The sequence below is a fragment of the Sinocyclocheilus grahami genome, unplaced genomic scaffold (assembly GCF_001515645.1).
Source record: "Sinocyclocheilus grahami isolate Dianchi unplaced genomic scaffold, SAMN03320097.WGS_v1.1 scaffold76.1, whole genome shotgun sequence".
In the NCBI taxonomy this organism is placed as follows: domain Eukaryota; kingdom Metazoa; phylum Chordata; class Actinopteri; order Cypriniformes; family Cyprinidae; genus Sinocyclocheilus; species Sinocyclocheilus grahami.
The window spans coordinates 1,586,552-1,603,516 of NW_015505255.1; the positions used below are offsets into that span (position 1 = coordinate 1,586,552).

At 41.4% G+C, this 16,965-nt stretch overlaps 1 protein-coding gene across 1 annotated transcript in view; it reads right to left on the reverse strand.

Annotated features, from left to right (window-relative positions):
• LOC107586017 (probable E3 ubiquitin-protein ligase HERC1) overlaps positions 1-16,965 on the reverse strand; it is a 53,118-nt gene that overhangs the window by 3,537 nt on the left and 32,616 nt on the right. Inside the window, exons 49-73 of the mRNA XM_016273230.1 lie at positions 16,496-16,701; positions 16,284-16,411; positions 16,067-16,203; positions 15,044-15,244; positions 14,823-14,953; positions 14,436-14,647; positions 13,516-13,636; positions 13,266-13,412; positions 13,033-13,134; positions 11,147-11,320; positions 10,720-11,037; positions 10,561-10,626; positions 10,318-10,443; positions 10,040-10,178; positions 9,767-9,948; positions 9,487-9,642; positions 8,919-9,041; positions 8,699-8,801; positions 8,417-8,586; positions 8,159-8,297; positions 6,305-6,474; positions 6,033-6,202; positions 5,748-5,913; positions 5,554-5,630; positions 5,214-5,466 (exon numbers count right to left, since the gene is read on the reverse strand). Of these exons, the coding sequence (XP_016128716.1) occupies positions 5,214-5,466; positions 5,554-5,630; positions 5,748-5,913; positions 6,033-6,202; positions 6,305-6,474; positions 8,159-8,297; positions 8,417-8,586; positions 8,699-8,801; positions 8,919-9,041; positions 9,487-9,642; positions 9,767-9,948; positions 10,040-10,178; positions 10,318-10,443; positions 10,561-10,626; positions 10,720-11,037; positions 11,147-11,320; positions 13,033-13,134; positions 13,266-13,412; positions 13,516-13,636; positions 14,436-14,647; positions 14,823-14,953; positions 15,044-15,244; positions 16,067-16,203; positions 16,284-16,411; positions 16,496-16,701 (3,917 nt within the window). The remainder of the gene's footprint in view (positions 1-5,213; positions 5,467-5,553; positions 5,631-5,747; positions 5,914-6,032; positions 6,203-6,304; positions 6,475-8,158; positions 8,298-8,416; positions 8,587-8,698; positions 8,802-8,918; positions 9,042-9,486; positions 9,643-9,766; positions 9,949-10,039; positions 10,179-10,317; positions 10,444-10,560; positions 10,627-10,719; positions 11,038-11,146; positions 11,321-13,032; positions 13,135-13,265; positions 13,413-13,515; positions 13,637-14,435; positions 14,648-14,822; positions 14,954-15,043; positions 15,245-16,066; positions 16,204-16,283; positions 16,412-16,495; positions 16,702-16,965) is intronic.

Here is a 16,965-nt window from a genome sequence, read left to right on the forward strand (position 1 = left end):
TTGGGTAGAGAGCGGAGATTCGCCAGATGGATGCTCGGCAACGGCGTTCTGAATCCGCACTTCCTGAGCTTCACGAGTGCCTTCACGGTGCCTTCACACCGGCTCCCCCGTCTGCACGTCCTGAAGCGCTTGATCAGCGCAGCAGCTCCGCCAAGTACAACGTTCAGCAAAACGTCCAAATAAACGAAATCCGGTAGAAGATTGTGTGGTGTGTTCTGCCGAATGTTCAGCAGCTCATCCCTGGTAAAACTGATCATGTTTGAGAAACAAAAAACAGGAAAAACTAACAAAAACAGTACAAACACTGGAGAGCCAAACACTGCGGCTGCCGTCTGCGGCGCCATCGTAATGTGTCCTTAATGTGATTCCATTAGGGTTGCTTCACCTCAGGCCTCTTTCAGAGGTGGAGCAACAGCTTAGGGCAAGGGTGCACCAAACTTGGTCCTGGAGGGCGGGTGTCCTGCAGAGTTTAGCTCCAGCTTGCCTCAACACACCTGCCTGGAAGTTTCTAGTATGCCTAGTAAGACCTTGATTAGCTGCTTCAGGTGTGTTTGATTAGGGTTGGAGCTAAACTCTGCAGGACACCGGCCCTCCAGGACCGAGTATGGGCACCCCTGGCTTAGGGCTGGACTCAACGAGACATCGCCATTGCATGATTGTGGTTTCTTCTGCTTGTGTCAGAGCACTGAAACCCTGGAAACGAGTAACATTTCTGAGGGCTGGAGTGCCACTAGGAGTGGTGCCTTCTCATTGGGAAGTGATCACAACTGATGCTTCATTAACAGGATGAGGGGCAACATGGAACCAGTGCCCGCTGGTCAACAAAGGAGGCCTTATAACATATCAATGATCTGGAACTGAAGGTGGTGTATCTAGCGCTATAACACTTCTTACCAAATCTGTTAGGCCGCAGTGTACTTGTCTGATCCGATCCAACAACACGTCAACAGTCTTTCATTTGAATCACCAGGTCGGCACCAGGTCTCTTGCGTCTTTACAACTAACTCGCAAAATACTCAGATGGTCTCAAGGCTGACTGGCTTCATTAAAGGCAGTTTATCTTCCAGGATCGGACAATCCAGAGGCATCCAGCCCATTGGGACAGGATGCGTTAGCTCATGAGTGGCCGAACTGCCTATTGTATGCGTTCCCTCCTTTTCCACTTCTATGGGAGACCCTACACCGAATATTTCTGTCTAAACACAGGGTGCTTTTAGTGGCACCTCGTTGGCCAGCCAGGCCGTGGTTTCCTCTTCTTCTCAGTCTGTTACAGGGCGAGCCGTGGCAGATTCCCATCAGACAGGACCTCCTTTCTCAGCTGAATGGCCGTGTTTGGCACCCGGATCCAGCTCGTCTTCAGCTTTAGGTTTGGCCAGTGGGTCCACTTCTTAGTTAACTGATTGTGAGCCAGCAGTTCTGAACACTATTGGTAACGCTAGGGCTCCTTCAACACGACAGCTTTATGCTGCTCACTGGAGGATTTTTTCATCTTGGTGTGGGGAACAAGGACTTGACCCAGTTCATTGTACTGTGCCAAAAGTATTGAGTTTTTTGCAACATCTCTTAGATGACAATAAGGCGGTTTCTACCATAAAAGTTTATGTTGCTGCCATCTCTACTTATCATGCCCCGGTCGATGGTGCATCCTTGGGGTCTCACAACCTTGTAAGTAGCTTTCTGAACGGAGCAAGGCGTTTAAAGCCTGTTCGTTCTGCTCCTTTTCCTGTTTGGGACTTGCCACTTGTTTTAGAGAGTTTCTTTGTACACCACAGTTTGAGCCATTGGATGTGGTGGATATTAAGTGGCTGTCCTTGAAAGTGTCTTTTCTGTTAACCATTGCTTCCGCTAAACGCGTTAGTGAGCTTCATGCTCTGTCAGTGAGTGAATCGGGTTTATGCTGGTTGCCAGAGGGTTCTGGGGTCATTCGTCGGTCTAATCCAGCCTTCCTTCCTAAGGTCTTGTCACCTCAATTTGTAAACCAGTCTATTTATCTGGCTGCTTTTCAATCTCCCCTTTCTCCCTCTGATGCAGTTGGGGGGAAGTCTCATCTGCTGTGTCCTGTACGAGCTTTAAGGTGCTATGTAAAGTCTACTGCTTCTTTCAGACAGACAGATCAGTTATTTGTCTGGTATGGTGAGGTACGCAAGGGTGCTCCTTTGTCTAAGCAAAGAATAGCACGCTGGATTGTCGAGGTGATAAAGCTAGCGTATAGTCATTCTAACCAACCTTTACCAGTGGGTGTCACTTGTCACTCTACTAGGGCTGTCTCTTCATCTTGGGCCGCTTTACGAGGAGTTTCCTTGGCGGAGGTCTGTGCAGCTGCTACCAGGTCCGCTCCATGTACCTTTGCACGATTCTACAAGGTCAATGTGGCTGCTTCTCATGATGTGAGTTATGCAGTCCTTCTGGAGCATCCTTGATGCAGGTGGGTGGCATTCCTCATGACTGTGTTGGTACGTGTCATCCACTAGTGCTTAGCACCGCCTCTGGTGGTCAGGAGGAATGAAACAGAACGCTAGTTACATATGTAACTGTGGTTCTGTGAATTCCGGATGACCGCCAGAGTTCCTCGTCATTCGGAATGCGCGAGAAAACATTCCGAGGCTGGGCATCGAGCTGCTGTGGTTTATATCTTCGCATCTCGGTCTATGTCATGACGTGACTCTGTTGGTATTTTTTTCTTGATCTATCTAGTTGGCGCAGCGATTATCCACTAGTGCCTCTGGCGGTCATCCTGAATTCACAGAACCACAGTTACATATGTAACTAGCGATTTCAGTCTAGCACGAGCTCGCTGAATCTCGCTGTCTAAACCACAAAATGAATTTCTTGATTACATCGTATTTGTACTGTTGTTTATGATGACAGTATTCCAGAGTGCAGAATGCATTCAGTGAGCGCATTAACTGAACATAACTTTAGCTTTTTGCAGATTTTTCCTGTGGTGACTAATCTAAACGGCTCTGAATGGCCATTACATGCACATGCTCAATACAACACGTGTGTGATTTGTTGTAATGCTGGGGAAAAACGCGCACAAAGAAATCTTTGATGCATTGTGAGCAGATCTAAACATATGCCACAATAAACACTTTTCATTCATTTGCACATTTCACTTTAATCGTGAAAGTCTTAAAAGGTTTATTTTAATGGAACAGGGGCTTTTTGTTTACCTTTTATATGGCTCGAAAGCGCAGTCTTCCATGAAAAGAAAAAAAACAGACTTTACAGGAGGCTACTCAAGTATTTAGTCCTTGTTTTAACTATAATTTGTATTTGTCGTTTTCAAGCCAATGCTGGCTGAAGCGGCAACCTAATAGCACATTTTTTATCTTCTGCTCTGTTCCATCACAGGGCGCATTAAAGACCGGCAGATTACACTATAGCCACACGCGCAGAGTCGAGCGAAGCTACGCTTATTTTATGTAAAAATGAACTATTCATCAAGAAAGCGTATTATAATGGATCCAATGCAACTGCATTTTCAAGCACTTCAACCAAAATCCAAGCAATTTTCATGGGTATGGGTAGGTTTTCGCGGGAAATTTGAGCATGGCACTGCGTCATTACGTCACGTCTGTAAACATAAAGTTGTCCCGGTTACTAGGCTATCGCATGTGAGGATCCTGCAGGTGGCGGATCGTTTATAGCCTTTTCTCACAGTAGCTAGAATAATTAAATGTATAATTTTTGATGGCAGATTGTAATCCATAAAGGATTATGTGTTTATGGAACACATGTGAATGAAATTAAATTATATTCCAGTTATAAATGTGCTTCTGATTACAGATAGCCTGGGATACAAAGATTTGTATTTTAAAGAAAACCAGTTTGAAGGAGCACAATTTGCTTTTTGGGTTAAAAGAATTTCTTAATATGAAATTCGAAGAGTATGACAATTAGATTAGACTGTGCAGAAATTGAAATCTACATGCTAATACACACTATACTCATAGTCACCAATGCTGATGTTGTTAACATTAATCATTTGAGAATAAAGTATAACAACGATAATAATTTGAACGGTTTGATGTGATATGTGCTAACCGATCTTTATATTTAATCACCATTGGTAGCGAGATTTATGGTAATGCTTTTTTCCTTAGTTGGTCAGAACAAACGTGGTAGACTTATTTGTTCAGATGGCAATATACGGTGAAAATTCTTATTTGAGTCATATTCCAAGACGTAGGCTAGAATCTGTGATTGCGAAGTACAGTAAATATCCACACCGGTGCGGTGACTGACAGCCACACCTGCTCTTCAGAACATTAGATTCATCCGCGCTGGAGCCGTGCCGACTCACAACCCACGCAAGCTAGATAATTCCGCACACAGCTGCAATTCCAGGTTTTTAAACAGAGATGGCGATAAAGAGAAGAAAAAAAAACTTACGGACTGTAGCTTTAATATTCATGACTTTTCCAAGTCTACAGATCAAATTTTTGGGAACGTGGCTGTGGGAATTCTGGTTCTTGAAAATAAACATTGTCGAGGGAACAAATTAAAATAAGAAATATGAGTTCAGCATAAATCTGATATTTTTTTCCCCTAATTTAAAAAAAATGTTTGGTTATTTGAAAGCATATTTTATGTCACTGTGAACCATCTTGCGGCCCACTGGAACTATGTTGAGGCCCCCTGGTGAAGATCCGATTCCTTATATTATCCTCTAATAAAAAACAGAGTAAAATAATTTTTTTTATTATCCACTGCACCTCATGGAAATTCTGCTCTGTAATGCCGCTGTCCTCCAGGTGTAAGATGCTGTTGAGAGTCTGTACATAAAGCAGGTCCACCTCCTCCAGATCTTCAAGGGTGAGAGGAATACAGCACAGCTGCTTCCACACCATTGGAGCGAGATGCAGGTCTAGAGGCTTCTTAGTGCGGATGGCCACTCCCATCAGAATACCCAAGAATTTGAACTGCAGCAGGTGCTCTTCCAGACAGGCTGAGGGGTTCAGCAAGAACCTGAAGACACACAAAGATCAAGAAAGCCTGATCAGTTTATTAGTTTAGTGAAATACAATATTCAGACAATTGTCTGTCGGTGCTCACCTTTTTTTTTGGTTATTTGAAAGCATATTTTATGTCACTGTGAACCATCTTGCGGCCCACTGGAACTATGTTGAGGCCCCCTGGTGAAGATCCGATTCCTTATATTATCCTCTAAGAAAAAACAGTAAAATATTTTTTTTTATTATCCACTGCACCTCATGGAAATTCTGCTCTGTAATGCCGCTGTCCTCCAGGTGTAAGATGCTGTTGAGAGTCTGTACATAAAGCAGGTCCACCTCCTCCAGATCTTCAAGGGTGAGAGGAATACAGCACAGCTGCTTCCACACCATTGGAGCGAGATGCAGGTCTAGAGGCTTCTTAGTGCGGATGGCCACTCCCATCAGAATACCCAAGAATTTGAACTGCAGCAGGTGCTCTTCCAGACAGGCTGAGGGGTTCAGCAAGAACCTGAAGACACACAAAGATCAAGAAAGCCTGATCAGTTTATTAGTTTAGTGAAATACAATATTCAGACAATTGTCTGTCGGTGCTCACCTGTCTCGGTTGTAGCCCACCTCTGCTGCGGCGTTGGGAGAAGGGATGAGAAGATCCACCACTCCTGTCTCCAGCTCCTACACAGAGCGACATGAACCACTTTAACGCTCTTGCCATTTATTATAAGGCTTGCCATTCAATGAGACCTAAGCCATAATGGGGTTATACACACATCTCCATCAGCATTACCCTACCTGGCACATCTCTGTGATTGTGTCATCAAACACCCCTCCAGCATCATCTGCCCCCTCTCCCACCAGTTTGACTTTCCAGGCTCGTGACGGCAGCCTCAGATCAGATGCATTTAATTTCACAACCTGCCTGGCGATCTGCACAAATATGGGCTTACACTTCCTTCCTCTGAGAAAACAGGACAAAAAAGGGGGGAAAATGATTTAAGAAGTTCTTATGTTCTAACTTGAATGAAAAGGAGGCAAAGAATGTCTCGTGTTCTGGCTGCAACTCTAAACATGACTGACCGTGTAGAGATTCTCTTGACTGTGATCTGTGGGCCGTAGTTCTTCCCTTGCACCATGGTTTTCCCGATAGCGCGCACCATGGGCAGTGTGTAAACTCTAGGGGCCAGCAAGGGCCTCAGCTGACCTTGGACTATACCCCATGTACCTGCGTTATAGCGTGACGTGCAGCTCTGAAACACAAATGATTCCTGATTGAATCAGACAGTGTTTTTTTCCCCTAACAAACTCAGAGTAGAGAGACAAAATGATGCAAACATGACATGTTGGTATACCTGGTTGTTGGGGCTGAGGTTCAGCAGTCTCCAGGAGGAGTACATGAGGTCAGAGAAGTGGTAGAGCAGGCGCAGTCGGGCTCTCAAAGCCTCCATACTGACCTCTCTTAGGGCACTGTACTGAGGAGGCACACTCACGGGCAAGCCCAGCTGCAGAGGCACTGATGAACCTGAACACACAAACACTCCATCTCAACAACTCATCACAGCTACGTGCTTTTTTTTAAGTCTAATTATGATTTTCAGAAATTATAGAAAATTCAGAAAATCCCCATTTAGAGATTTTTAAGTGAATATACAAATAACAGGTCTGTCAAATTCATGTAAAAGTAACAAAACGTCTCACAGGAAGAGATTTTGACAAATTTGTAATGAGGGCATCAAAAAACTACACACCAAAATGTAAAGGTTTTTATTTATGTAAAATCAGGGTATCTGCAGGATTTTTTAAATCAAATTTAAGATTTTTTAAGACCTACACATAAAATTAATACCATATGAGTGGGGTAGGGCAATGTCTTTGGCAACATATTAAACTGTAAAATGACTGTAAAAAGGCAGTTCAGATACAGGTTTTCACAAAAACAAAGTTTTATAAAATGATAAACGTCACATTTCAGCCTCTAAACCATTTATAAGAAAAGGGATTGAAAAGTAACAATTATTGCATTAATTTAAACAATTATTACCAATCAATTATTATATTAATTTAATAACAAATATATCTTAATTGTTTAGATTTTTATACTGAATTAGCATTAGCTTCTTGTCAATCCACAGGTTCACATTTACAACACTGTGTCTGCGTGTTTGCGGCGTAAAAATATGGGTGGATTTACTCTGAACAAAAACAGCAGACGGGCTGATTGAAAATGCAGATTCATTCTCTGCCAGCAGGTGGCGCTTTTGAAACGGCAGAAATATTGCCGTTTCCCCAGTAATGGCAGTACATAAAGCAGAAGCAGCACCATACTTTGAAACATGCAGCGCTCATCTTTATTCAATGAAATTACAGCATTTTTAAGCCTTGATTTTGCATAAATGAAAACCTTTAATGTCTTTGGCAATATATTAAACTGTAAAATGACTGTAAAAAGGCAGTTCAGATACAGGTTTTCACAAAAACAAAGAGTTTTATAAAATGATAAACGTCACATTTCAGCCTCTAAACCATTTATAAGAAAAGGGATTGAAAAGTAACAATTATTGCATTAATTTAAACAATTATTACCAATCAATTATTATATTAATTTAATAACAAATATATCTTAATTGTTTAGATTTTTATACTGAATTAGCATTAGCTTCTTGTCAATCCACAGGTTCACATTTACAACACTGTGTCTGCGTGTTTGCGGCGTAAAAATATGGGTGGATTTACTCTGAACAAAAACAGCAGACGGGCTGATTGAAAATGCAGATTCATTCTCTGCCAGCAGGTGGCGCTTTTGAAACGGCAGAAATATTGCCGTTTCCCCAGTAATGGCAGTACATAAAGCAGAAGCAGCACCATACTTTGAAACATGCAGCGCTCATCTTTATTCAATGAAATTACAGCATTTTTAAGCCTTGATTTTGCATAAATGAAAACCTTTAAATTTTAGTGTGTAGTTTATTTTGATGTCCTTATTACAGATTTGTAGAAATATCTTATATAACAGAACTAAGAATAATACTGGATAATAATTATATTATTTCAATAATATTAAATTACTATAGTAATAGAACAGCCAACTTGAAATCAATAACAAAATCTATATCTAATATACAATAATACTGAATAATAATTATGAATAAAAAAAAAAATAATAATAATAAATGTGCAAAACTAAGCCAGTGTGTATGTGTCTGTACCTGGAGCACGTGGCGGCACAGGCAGTGCAGACCATGCTGCGCTGTGGCAGCGACCTGCAGATATCTGTTGGATGTTTTTGCCTTGTAAAGCACTGATGAAGGTTGGCTCTCTGACATGGTTTGTGTGGCCCAAGCCCAGCTAATAAAAAATACAACAACACAAACTGATAAATGTCCATGCTATTATTTAGATAATACATAAAACCAATGGAAAATAGAAACATAGTTAGCTTATTAACCCCCCTAACAATCACACACCTGTCCCTCTGAGTTGCTCCCCCAGGCATAAACATCTCCAGTTGATGAGAGAGCAAGCGTGTGTTCGGCCCCTACAGCCACATCCTCGATAAACACGGCCATTAAAGCAGGAACCTGCTGAGGCCGGTTATGATTTCGTGCTCGACCCTCCGGCAGACCGATTAAGCGATCTGTCATATTAAAGCAAAAACAATTAAACAAAACCACTGGACTTGCTTTAACATTCAGCAAACAGTTTATAGAAGTATCTCCCTGAGATGAGTATGTCTGCAGATGGCTTACCCTGCCCAAACGTGTACATGTTTCCATCTTTGGTTAGAGCAACAGAGAACTGGGTACCACATGCCACCTTCTTTATTCCAATTCCACACAAAACATCCACTTTCTATAAAATAACAAACCCACAGACTTAATTTAGTGAAGACAGAGTTTTGATTATGACATGTAATGTTACCTGCATGCTTGTGATGGTGTTGTTATATTAACGTATCAGTAGTTGTACCTGTGGGGAGGATTTGGCTGTAGAGTTTCCCAGTCCCAGTTTGCCATAGTCTCCATCTCCAAACGCCCAGACGGTCATTCCATCAGCTGATACTGCCAAAGTGTGATTCAGCCCACATGCAACCTACACACAACCATATCACAATAAACATCAGATAAAATTGTGTGTATGTGCAGAGGCTGTTCAAAAGTCCACACTGAGAATCTGAGATTTTAATTGGATTTAAAGTCCAATTTAAACATGGAAATATACATTTATATGAGCAAAAGGGGATAAAAGAAATGCCTTAATGTAAAGATATTCATTCATTCATTTTTAATACATGTAATATAATAATGTCAAATATATAATATAAAATATAAGGTTACACTTTAAGGTGTCCTTGTTACAGTGCAATTATACATAGGTATAAAGTAACATTAATTAACTAAGTACATGTAAGCAAGTATATGTAACGTGTAACAAGGACACCGTAAAATAAAGTGTTACCAAATATAATAATATACAAAATATATATAATTTCCAGTGGGGAAAAATAATAAGAGGACTTCGATTTAGAGTTTCTTACCTGGCCAACCTGGTGGCCCTCTAGTGCACTGACTCTCTCAGGTAATTTTTTGTTAGAGGTGTTTCCAAGTCCCAGTCTGCCATAATCTCCATTACCAAAGGAGAAGAGCTTTCCGTCTGCAGTCACCACTGCTGAGTGTTTAAATCCACATGACATCTGGACACAAACATATATTCTGATGAACTTAAACATCATCATACACACCTTAGAAGAAGAGGAGAACTGGAGAGGCATCTGGGTGCGTTTAGGAGTGAGGGTGAATTTGACAAGTGTTTCTGACCTGCACCATTTCTTCTCCCTGCAGCGCCTCTATCTGCCGCGGCCTGCGCTGTCTGTCACTGTTACCGTGGCCCAGTTTTCCATAATCTCCATCTCCCCAGCTGAACACCTCACCGCTCTCAGTTAGAGCCATCGAATGGCCATCAGACCCACAGGACGTTACTAGCTGGGTCACCACAAAGCCTTCACAAACACACATCACTCTTGCTGTTAACACATTCAGGGAACAACTACATTGAAAGTCATTCAGAGTTTGTGTGTGATTGCAGCATGCCTTGCAGAGCAGATATAACAGTGAGGATGTGCAGATCATCTGAATTTCCTTGTCCGAGGCGGCCGTAACTGCCCTCTCCACATGCAGACACTGTTCCGTTAGCCTGGATCACAAATGTGCAGTTCTGCCCACAAACAACCTGACAATAAAAAAATTAATTAATACAACTTTTATTTCTACGACAGCTTGTTATTTAAAAAAAAAAATCAAACCTAAAGCAACTGAAGGTGAACTATCCCTTTAAGGAAATTTATGTGTGTGTTTGTGAACACTCATACCTGTTGGGCCTGAGAAAAAGAGGGAGCAAGAGATGGCACCAGAATGTTTCGCCCGGCCTCGGCGAGCTGCCCATGCCTGCCAGTGCCCCATAAAAACACATCACACTTCCCTCCAAGGTGCCAGTCCTTAAAAACGCAAAATGAAAAACCTTTGAATATCCCTTTTGACACAATTATATATTATATAATATTTTCCAATAAATATATTTGTGTGTGTTTTCTAGTGCTTGTATTTGCTCTCACCTCTGGTCTGGAAGTGGCCCATGACATGATCTGCTCATCCATCCCAGACACCCACTTGCTGTTGTCCTGTGTGTGATTTTTAAAAAGGCCATCACCATTAAGAGCAACACAGTATTTCACCATCAAATCAGCAGGACATTTGAATGTTCTTTCTCTTACCATAAGCAGTGCCAGTTTATCTTTGGCCACAGGCTCCAGGTCCGGGACGATGAAGGACTCGGGGAAGGTGTGTCCACGTGCGAGGGCTTCAGCTGTTTTGACGGTGGTGGAGAAGCAGTGAAGCCACGCCCACTCACTGTTGGCCCAGGAGCCAGATGAGGGGGTGGAGGAAGAGCCAGGCTCGGGTGGGCAGTGGGCCAGGTGAGGTGGGACAGGAGGGTGACACAGCAGAGCGTCCAGCTGCAGACCCACTGCCAGAGACGCCAAACACTGCATGTAAGGACTGTGGACGAGCTGCTCTCCACACACCACATGAGGCTGAAACACACAAACAAATAGGTATAATCAACAGGATGTCCCTTTTTCTTGCATTTTTACATGCATAGTATTTGCTAAAATTATATCATAATTTAGTAGTTATATGTACCTTCTCATACGCATACTGCTCCTGAAGCATGATGGGAAGTCTCTCCAAGAAGGCTCTCATGCATGGAGCCATGTTCAGTCCCACAACGCCCTGCTTTTTTAGCGCCGTGCGGCAAGTTGCTGACACGTGATTGTTTGCCATGGACTCTGCTGAGCTATTAACAACCAGCACATCCTGCAGAACAAATAATTTTCTTTATTAAGTAACATCTTTTCTGCATATTGTCAACAGCAATGGGCACCAATCGAAATATATATACTTAAAGAAAATAACTTTAATGTATGTTAATACATCCAGCAAAAAAACAGTGTATACTGCTCCTTAAATTTTGTTTTTAATTTAATTTTAAGAAGGAATTTTTTTCTTCTACCATCTTTCCTTTAATGTTTGGATCTGATGCTAATGTCAGTACTTCATGTAAGGCACAGTCATGTTTTTTTTTTTTATTAAATTTGACTAATCTATATTATTTATATTTAAAGTCCCCATGAAATCAAAATTAAAGTTTTATGTGGTGTTAGTATCAATATGTTAGTCTTAAAGGGGTCATATGATGCGATTTCATTTTTTCCTTTCTCTTTGGAGTGTTACAAGCTCTTGGTGCATAAAGAAGATCTGTAAATTTGCAAAGACTAAAGTCTCAAATCCAAAGAGATATTCTTTATAAAAGTCAGCCACACCTACCTAAAACGGCTCGTTCTAACACGCCCCCACATATCTACCTCACTATGTGGGAAGATTTGCATAACGCCGACCAAATGTTCACGCAAAGAAAGAAGGCATAATTTTTATTCTCGCAGTAGTATTGTTGACGCTGCAGCCATGTCCTGAAGACGCTGTGTTTTTCGTTGTGAAAGCGAAACTACTTTGTTTGGTCTTCCAAAAGAGGACAATATCTGCTTCGTCATGCCTAGAGCTGATCCGTGCTGGTCGCTGAGGGAATACTTCAACTTTAAGGTTATCTATAAGGCAGTGTGCTCCAAAACAGTGACAAAATTCGCATTTAGAAGATATAAGCATTCAAAGCTTTTAGTTCATCACTTCCGCCAAAACGGCTCAACAATTTTTTTGACGTCACATCATACTTCATCTTCTCATCAAATCTTCTGACCAATCAAACGCTCTCTAGAAGCCGAAGCGCCCGCCCCCTACACTATAAATAGACGCTGAAGCTGCCGCTGAGATAGGTCGCTTGTTCACATTGTAGTATTTCCTGTACAGTGAATGGCACGTAGTGTACAATGTAGGCGATAGGGAATGATTCAGATTAGAGTAAATAGTGTAAATATTCTTTTGATTGGGGCAAATGAGGTCTTGTTTCACGTTGTGTCACACGAACCATGGCAGCGCACACAGTCTGATCCGGACTTTGGCTCCGGTCCAGAGACGCGATCGCACGGAGGTGATCATGCGCAAGTCAGCATATATTAAACACTTTTAAAACTACACAGCCTCAGCATGATTATGATCACTATTTTGTTTCTACTAAGAGTTTCATATTGAATCTAGGAGGTAATCTATTAGACTGTGGCTGTCAAATGCGGCTTTACCGAGCTCAACGGCTCTGACCCATGCAGATATAAACAAAACGCTACTGGCTAATTTATAAAGGGGGCGTGGCTGCTCGATATGTCCCGCCCTGTCTTCCTGTTTCAGTTGAAATTATGTCACCACATAGAATAACGCTGCGTGTTTCAAGGCACTTCAGGGGACCTTTAATTATGATATACAAGTGTTATGCAACCATAAGTGCTTTGTTTATTAAAAACAGGTTGAATAAAAACGGAGTAAAAAAAACAAAACATCTTTTCTAGATATTAAGAAACAAAAAACTCATCTAAATGAATGAAAATCAACTAGAATTTAAACATTCGGGATTCTTTTACCTTTGAGCGATTGGAGCAAACAGCTACACCTACGTCAGGGATCCAAACTGTGCTGTGAATCGCTCCGGATCCAGCAACTACCGTCTGCAGCACTGATCCATCCTACACGTATAAACATACAGACAAGCGTATCATCATGAAAACACTATAGTGAATCCTTTGAAGTTTGTTTGTTAGGATTGTAAGTTAGCCTGTATGCACTTATGAAGTGTACGTCAATGGTAGACACTGACCCGCAATGACCAGATGTTCAAAAGTCCGCCAACCCCTCCAGACAAAAGAGCAAGTCCATCTGGACTGAACGCTACTGTCCGCACAGGAGTCAAATGACCCTGCAGCTGGAACACACACACTGCTCCTTCACACCGCTGGGGGTCCAGCTGGACAGAGATAACACACACAAACACAAATACTAACTGATAGGGAAGCACAGATAGCAAAGCATTCAAAGATTTTAATTGCTCATAAGTAAGGACGCATTACCATCAGTTTGGATTTGGATTCTGATTCCCACCAGGCAACAGGGCAGGCAGTGCTGGACTGCGAGTATGATGAGGGGTCCTGCGGTACAGTCCACACAGATACCAGACCACTCTGACAACATCTGTGAGACAAAGATTTTTAGTGCACATCCCTCAATGGTTTTTATGATCATATCAATTTAGGTTAAGGGCATACTTCACAGTGCAGAGTTTTTTATGAAAAAAGATGAAAAAAAAAGAATAATTAATTGCTATTATTCTGAGAAAATATATTGTTTATATACCAGCAGACAGTAATATATATTGCAGAATGTAAATTTACTAGCATTATTTGAACTACTGTTCAAATGTTTGGGGTCAGTAAGATTTTTTTTTTTTTTAAGAAATTAAAACTTTTATTCAGCAAAGATACATTGAACTGAAATGATTTACATTGTTACAAAACATATCTATTTCAAATAAATATTATTCTTTTGAACTTATTATACATTAAATAATCCAGAAACTAAGTAGCAGGGTTTCCAAATATTAAGCAGCACAACTGTTTTTTTAAACAATGACAGTAAGAAAATGTTTGTTGAGCACCAAATCAAAATTTTAGAGTGATGTGGCACTGAAGACTGGAATAACGGCCGCTGATAATTCAGCTTTGCCATGACAGGAATAAATTGCATTTTAAAATATATTAAAATAGAAAACGGTTATTTTAAATGATAATAAAATTTCACAACATTATTGTTTTTACAGTATCTCTGATCAAATAAATGCAGCCTTGGTAAGCATAAGAAACTTCTTTCAAAAAGGTGACCCCAGAATTTGGATGCTAGTGTATTTCTGCTGGTTTATCATTTTCCCTAGTTAAATAAAGCACAACTGGAATCAGTTCTCTCATGCATTAGAGTACTCTCAGTCTGGACATACGTGGCAAACATGTTGAGAGGTTTAGGTCCCTGACCGGCCAGGCTGCACCAGGCAACAGCATTAACAACAGCAGGATGGGTGATGCTTTGCAGACATGTCCAGCTTTGACCCAAACCTGTCCCCGACCCCGCCCATAAACGCACAATCTCCTCTTTAGCACAGCTTAGCAACACTTGCCCACCAGGAGCCCAGCGCAATGAACTGATGCTTTCCTATAGTCACAACACACAAAGAGAGAACAAAGATTTGACTGTCAGTGAACCGATGAAGGCATGTTAAATTACTTCTTAACACATTAAATATTACATACAAGAATGTGTGAAAGTACAGCATATGTATGCTTATGTATGTGTGTGTCAGTTTATGATGAATCATGATGACTCTAACCTTGTGGGCATCAATAACCACCACAGATCCATTCTCTGAAGGCTCCTTAGAGCCAATCAGAAGCCTTCCATCAGCATATCCAACTGCAAAGGGACGATCCTCACTGTACCATGCGATCTGCATCACAGCCACTGCAGAGAAGAGCAACAAACATGGACACACACACATGAAAAAGTTTCCAAAAGTAATCTTGTTTACAGTTTCATAAAAACTGTCAGTACCGTCTTTCCTGAAGCAGTGTTGGAGTTCAGTTCTCTGCATATCAGAATCATCAAGGACCTCGAGAAGTCCCAGTGTCCCATCCATGCGGCCCACCAACAGGAGCTCTCGAGGCTCCCCGCCCCACAGTGACCCTGCCTCCTCTTCTGGCCAAGCTAAAGATGACACCCAATGAGGCTGCAGGTCCAGTAAGGCCTTCCCACCTAGTGTGCAAAAACGCAACATGCACCAATATTAAAACTCAATATTTATATGCCAATAATTATTTTCATGTCATGACCGAAAAAAGACTGGCATTAAAATGTGGGTAACACTTTACAATAAGGTTCATTAGTTAAACATTAGTTAATATATTAACTAATGTTTAACTAATGAACCTTATTGTAAAGTGTTACCAAAATGTGTATAATTTATTTCATTGTCTAAATAAATTAAAAACACTGAGAACTACTATCAGTTGTTTCAACTGCTACAAATGAATTTAGGAATTACAACATTATAATGCAGCTGGAACACACTTTTATTTAGTCGTTTTTAAAGAAGTGTGCATTAGATGAAGCAAAGGTAATCTAAATGTAAAAAAACAAAACAATTGAGCAGCACAATTAAATATCCAATATCAACCAATACTGATAAAGTAATAATAATAAAAAAACTCTTCTAATCTAATCTTGGCTGACATCAACACACACTACTGTTCAAAAGTAGTGCAAGTTTTTTTTTTGAAAGAAACTAATATTTTTATTAGACAATAGTGGCATTTTTTAGCTCAATTTACTTCTCATTTCTCATTTGATAGTGTCAGTGCCATCAAATCGATATTTGATCGATATACATTCAATATGTCTGAACGTGTTCTTTCAAACTTTCCATTCATCAAAGGATCTTGAAAGTTTCTTGAGCACTGATTCAACATATTAGAATGATTTCTGAAGGATTGTGTGACAATTAAGACTAATGTAATGTAGAGTAATGCCTGCCAAACTTTTGAACGGTAGTGTATATCGTGATGGTGAGCGACTCACCATTGACTTGCCAAATGTTCACTATTTTGTCCACGACAGCAGCCAAGTACTTCCCACTGACACTCCAAACCACTGGAGCCAAGTCTGGATCGCCTGGAGACCCCAGATTACCCATGCACTCGTCCAAAGTGTCATCTCTGAAAACAAAGATCATCATAAACATCACATTTCAGTGGGTGAAGAAAAAAGCCTAATTAGGAGAAAGAGAGGAACTCACCCTTTATTAAAGACACATGTCTGCTGCAGAGTGTATAGGTTTTTGGTCACGTTCCAAATGCGGACCGTCCCATCATTCCCACTAGTTGCCAGGAGGCCTTTTTTACTACACCACCCACATGTGATCACCTACAAGATACCAAATGATTCAGCATCAGAAACCATCCAGCGCTGTTTATACATAGCGAACACACAACGCTGGGGGAATCATACCCTGCTCTGGTGGGCCTCGAGTCTGAAAGTGGACCACTTCCGCAGGTCTCCTGCCACATCAGCGAAGGTCTGCGGGCGGCTCTGGTTGTCTCGGTCGTGAGCCGCCAGTGTGCGCACCAGCTGCTGCGCTGCCCATTGGCGGTGCTGCGACGAGAGCCGGGATGAGAGGCAGCATGCCGCCAGCGCATTTGCCAGCTCCAATGGGCCTACAGCAAGGGGGGCACAGGAGAGGTGGGCATAGAGAGGCGACATTAACCCTGCGATGACCGAGCAGAACAAAGCCAGGCCGCAAGCGAGATAAACACACACATACACACAGATGGGTACACACACACACAACAAGAAAAAAAAATATGAGAAATGAAAATGGTGGTGATTGGTGGCAAAAGCTGTGGTTTTCAGGCTGCAACATAACAAAGCTTCATCTAACAACCCCTCTGCTGCCAAAAGAAACAAATCAAATCAGATTG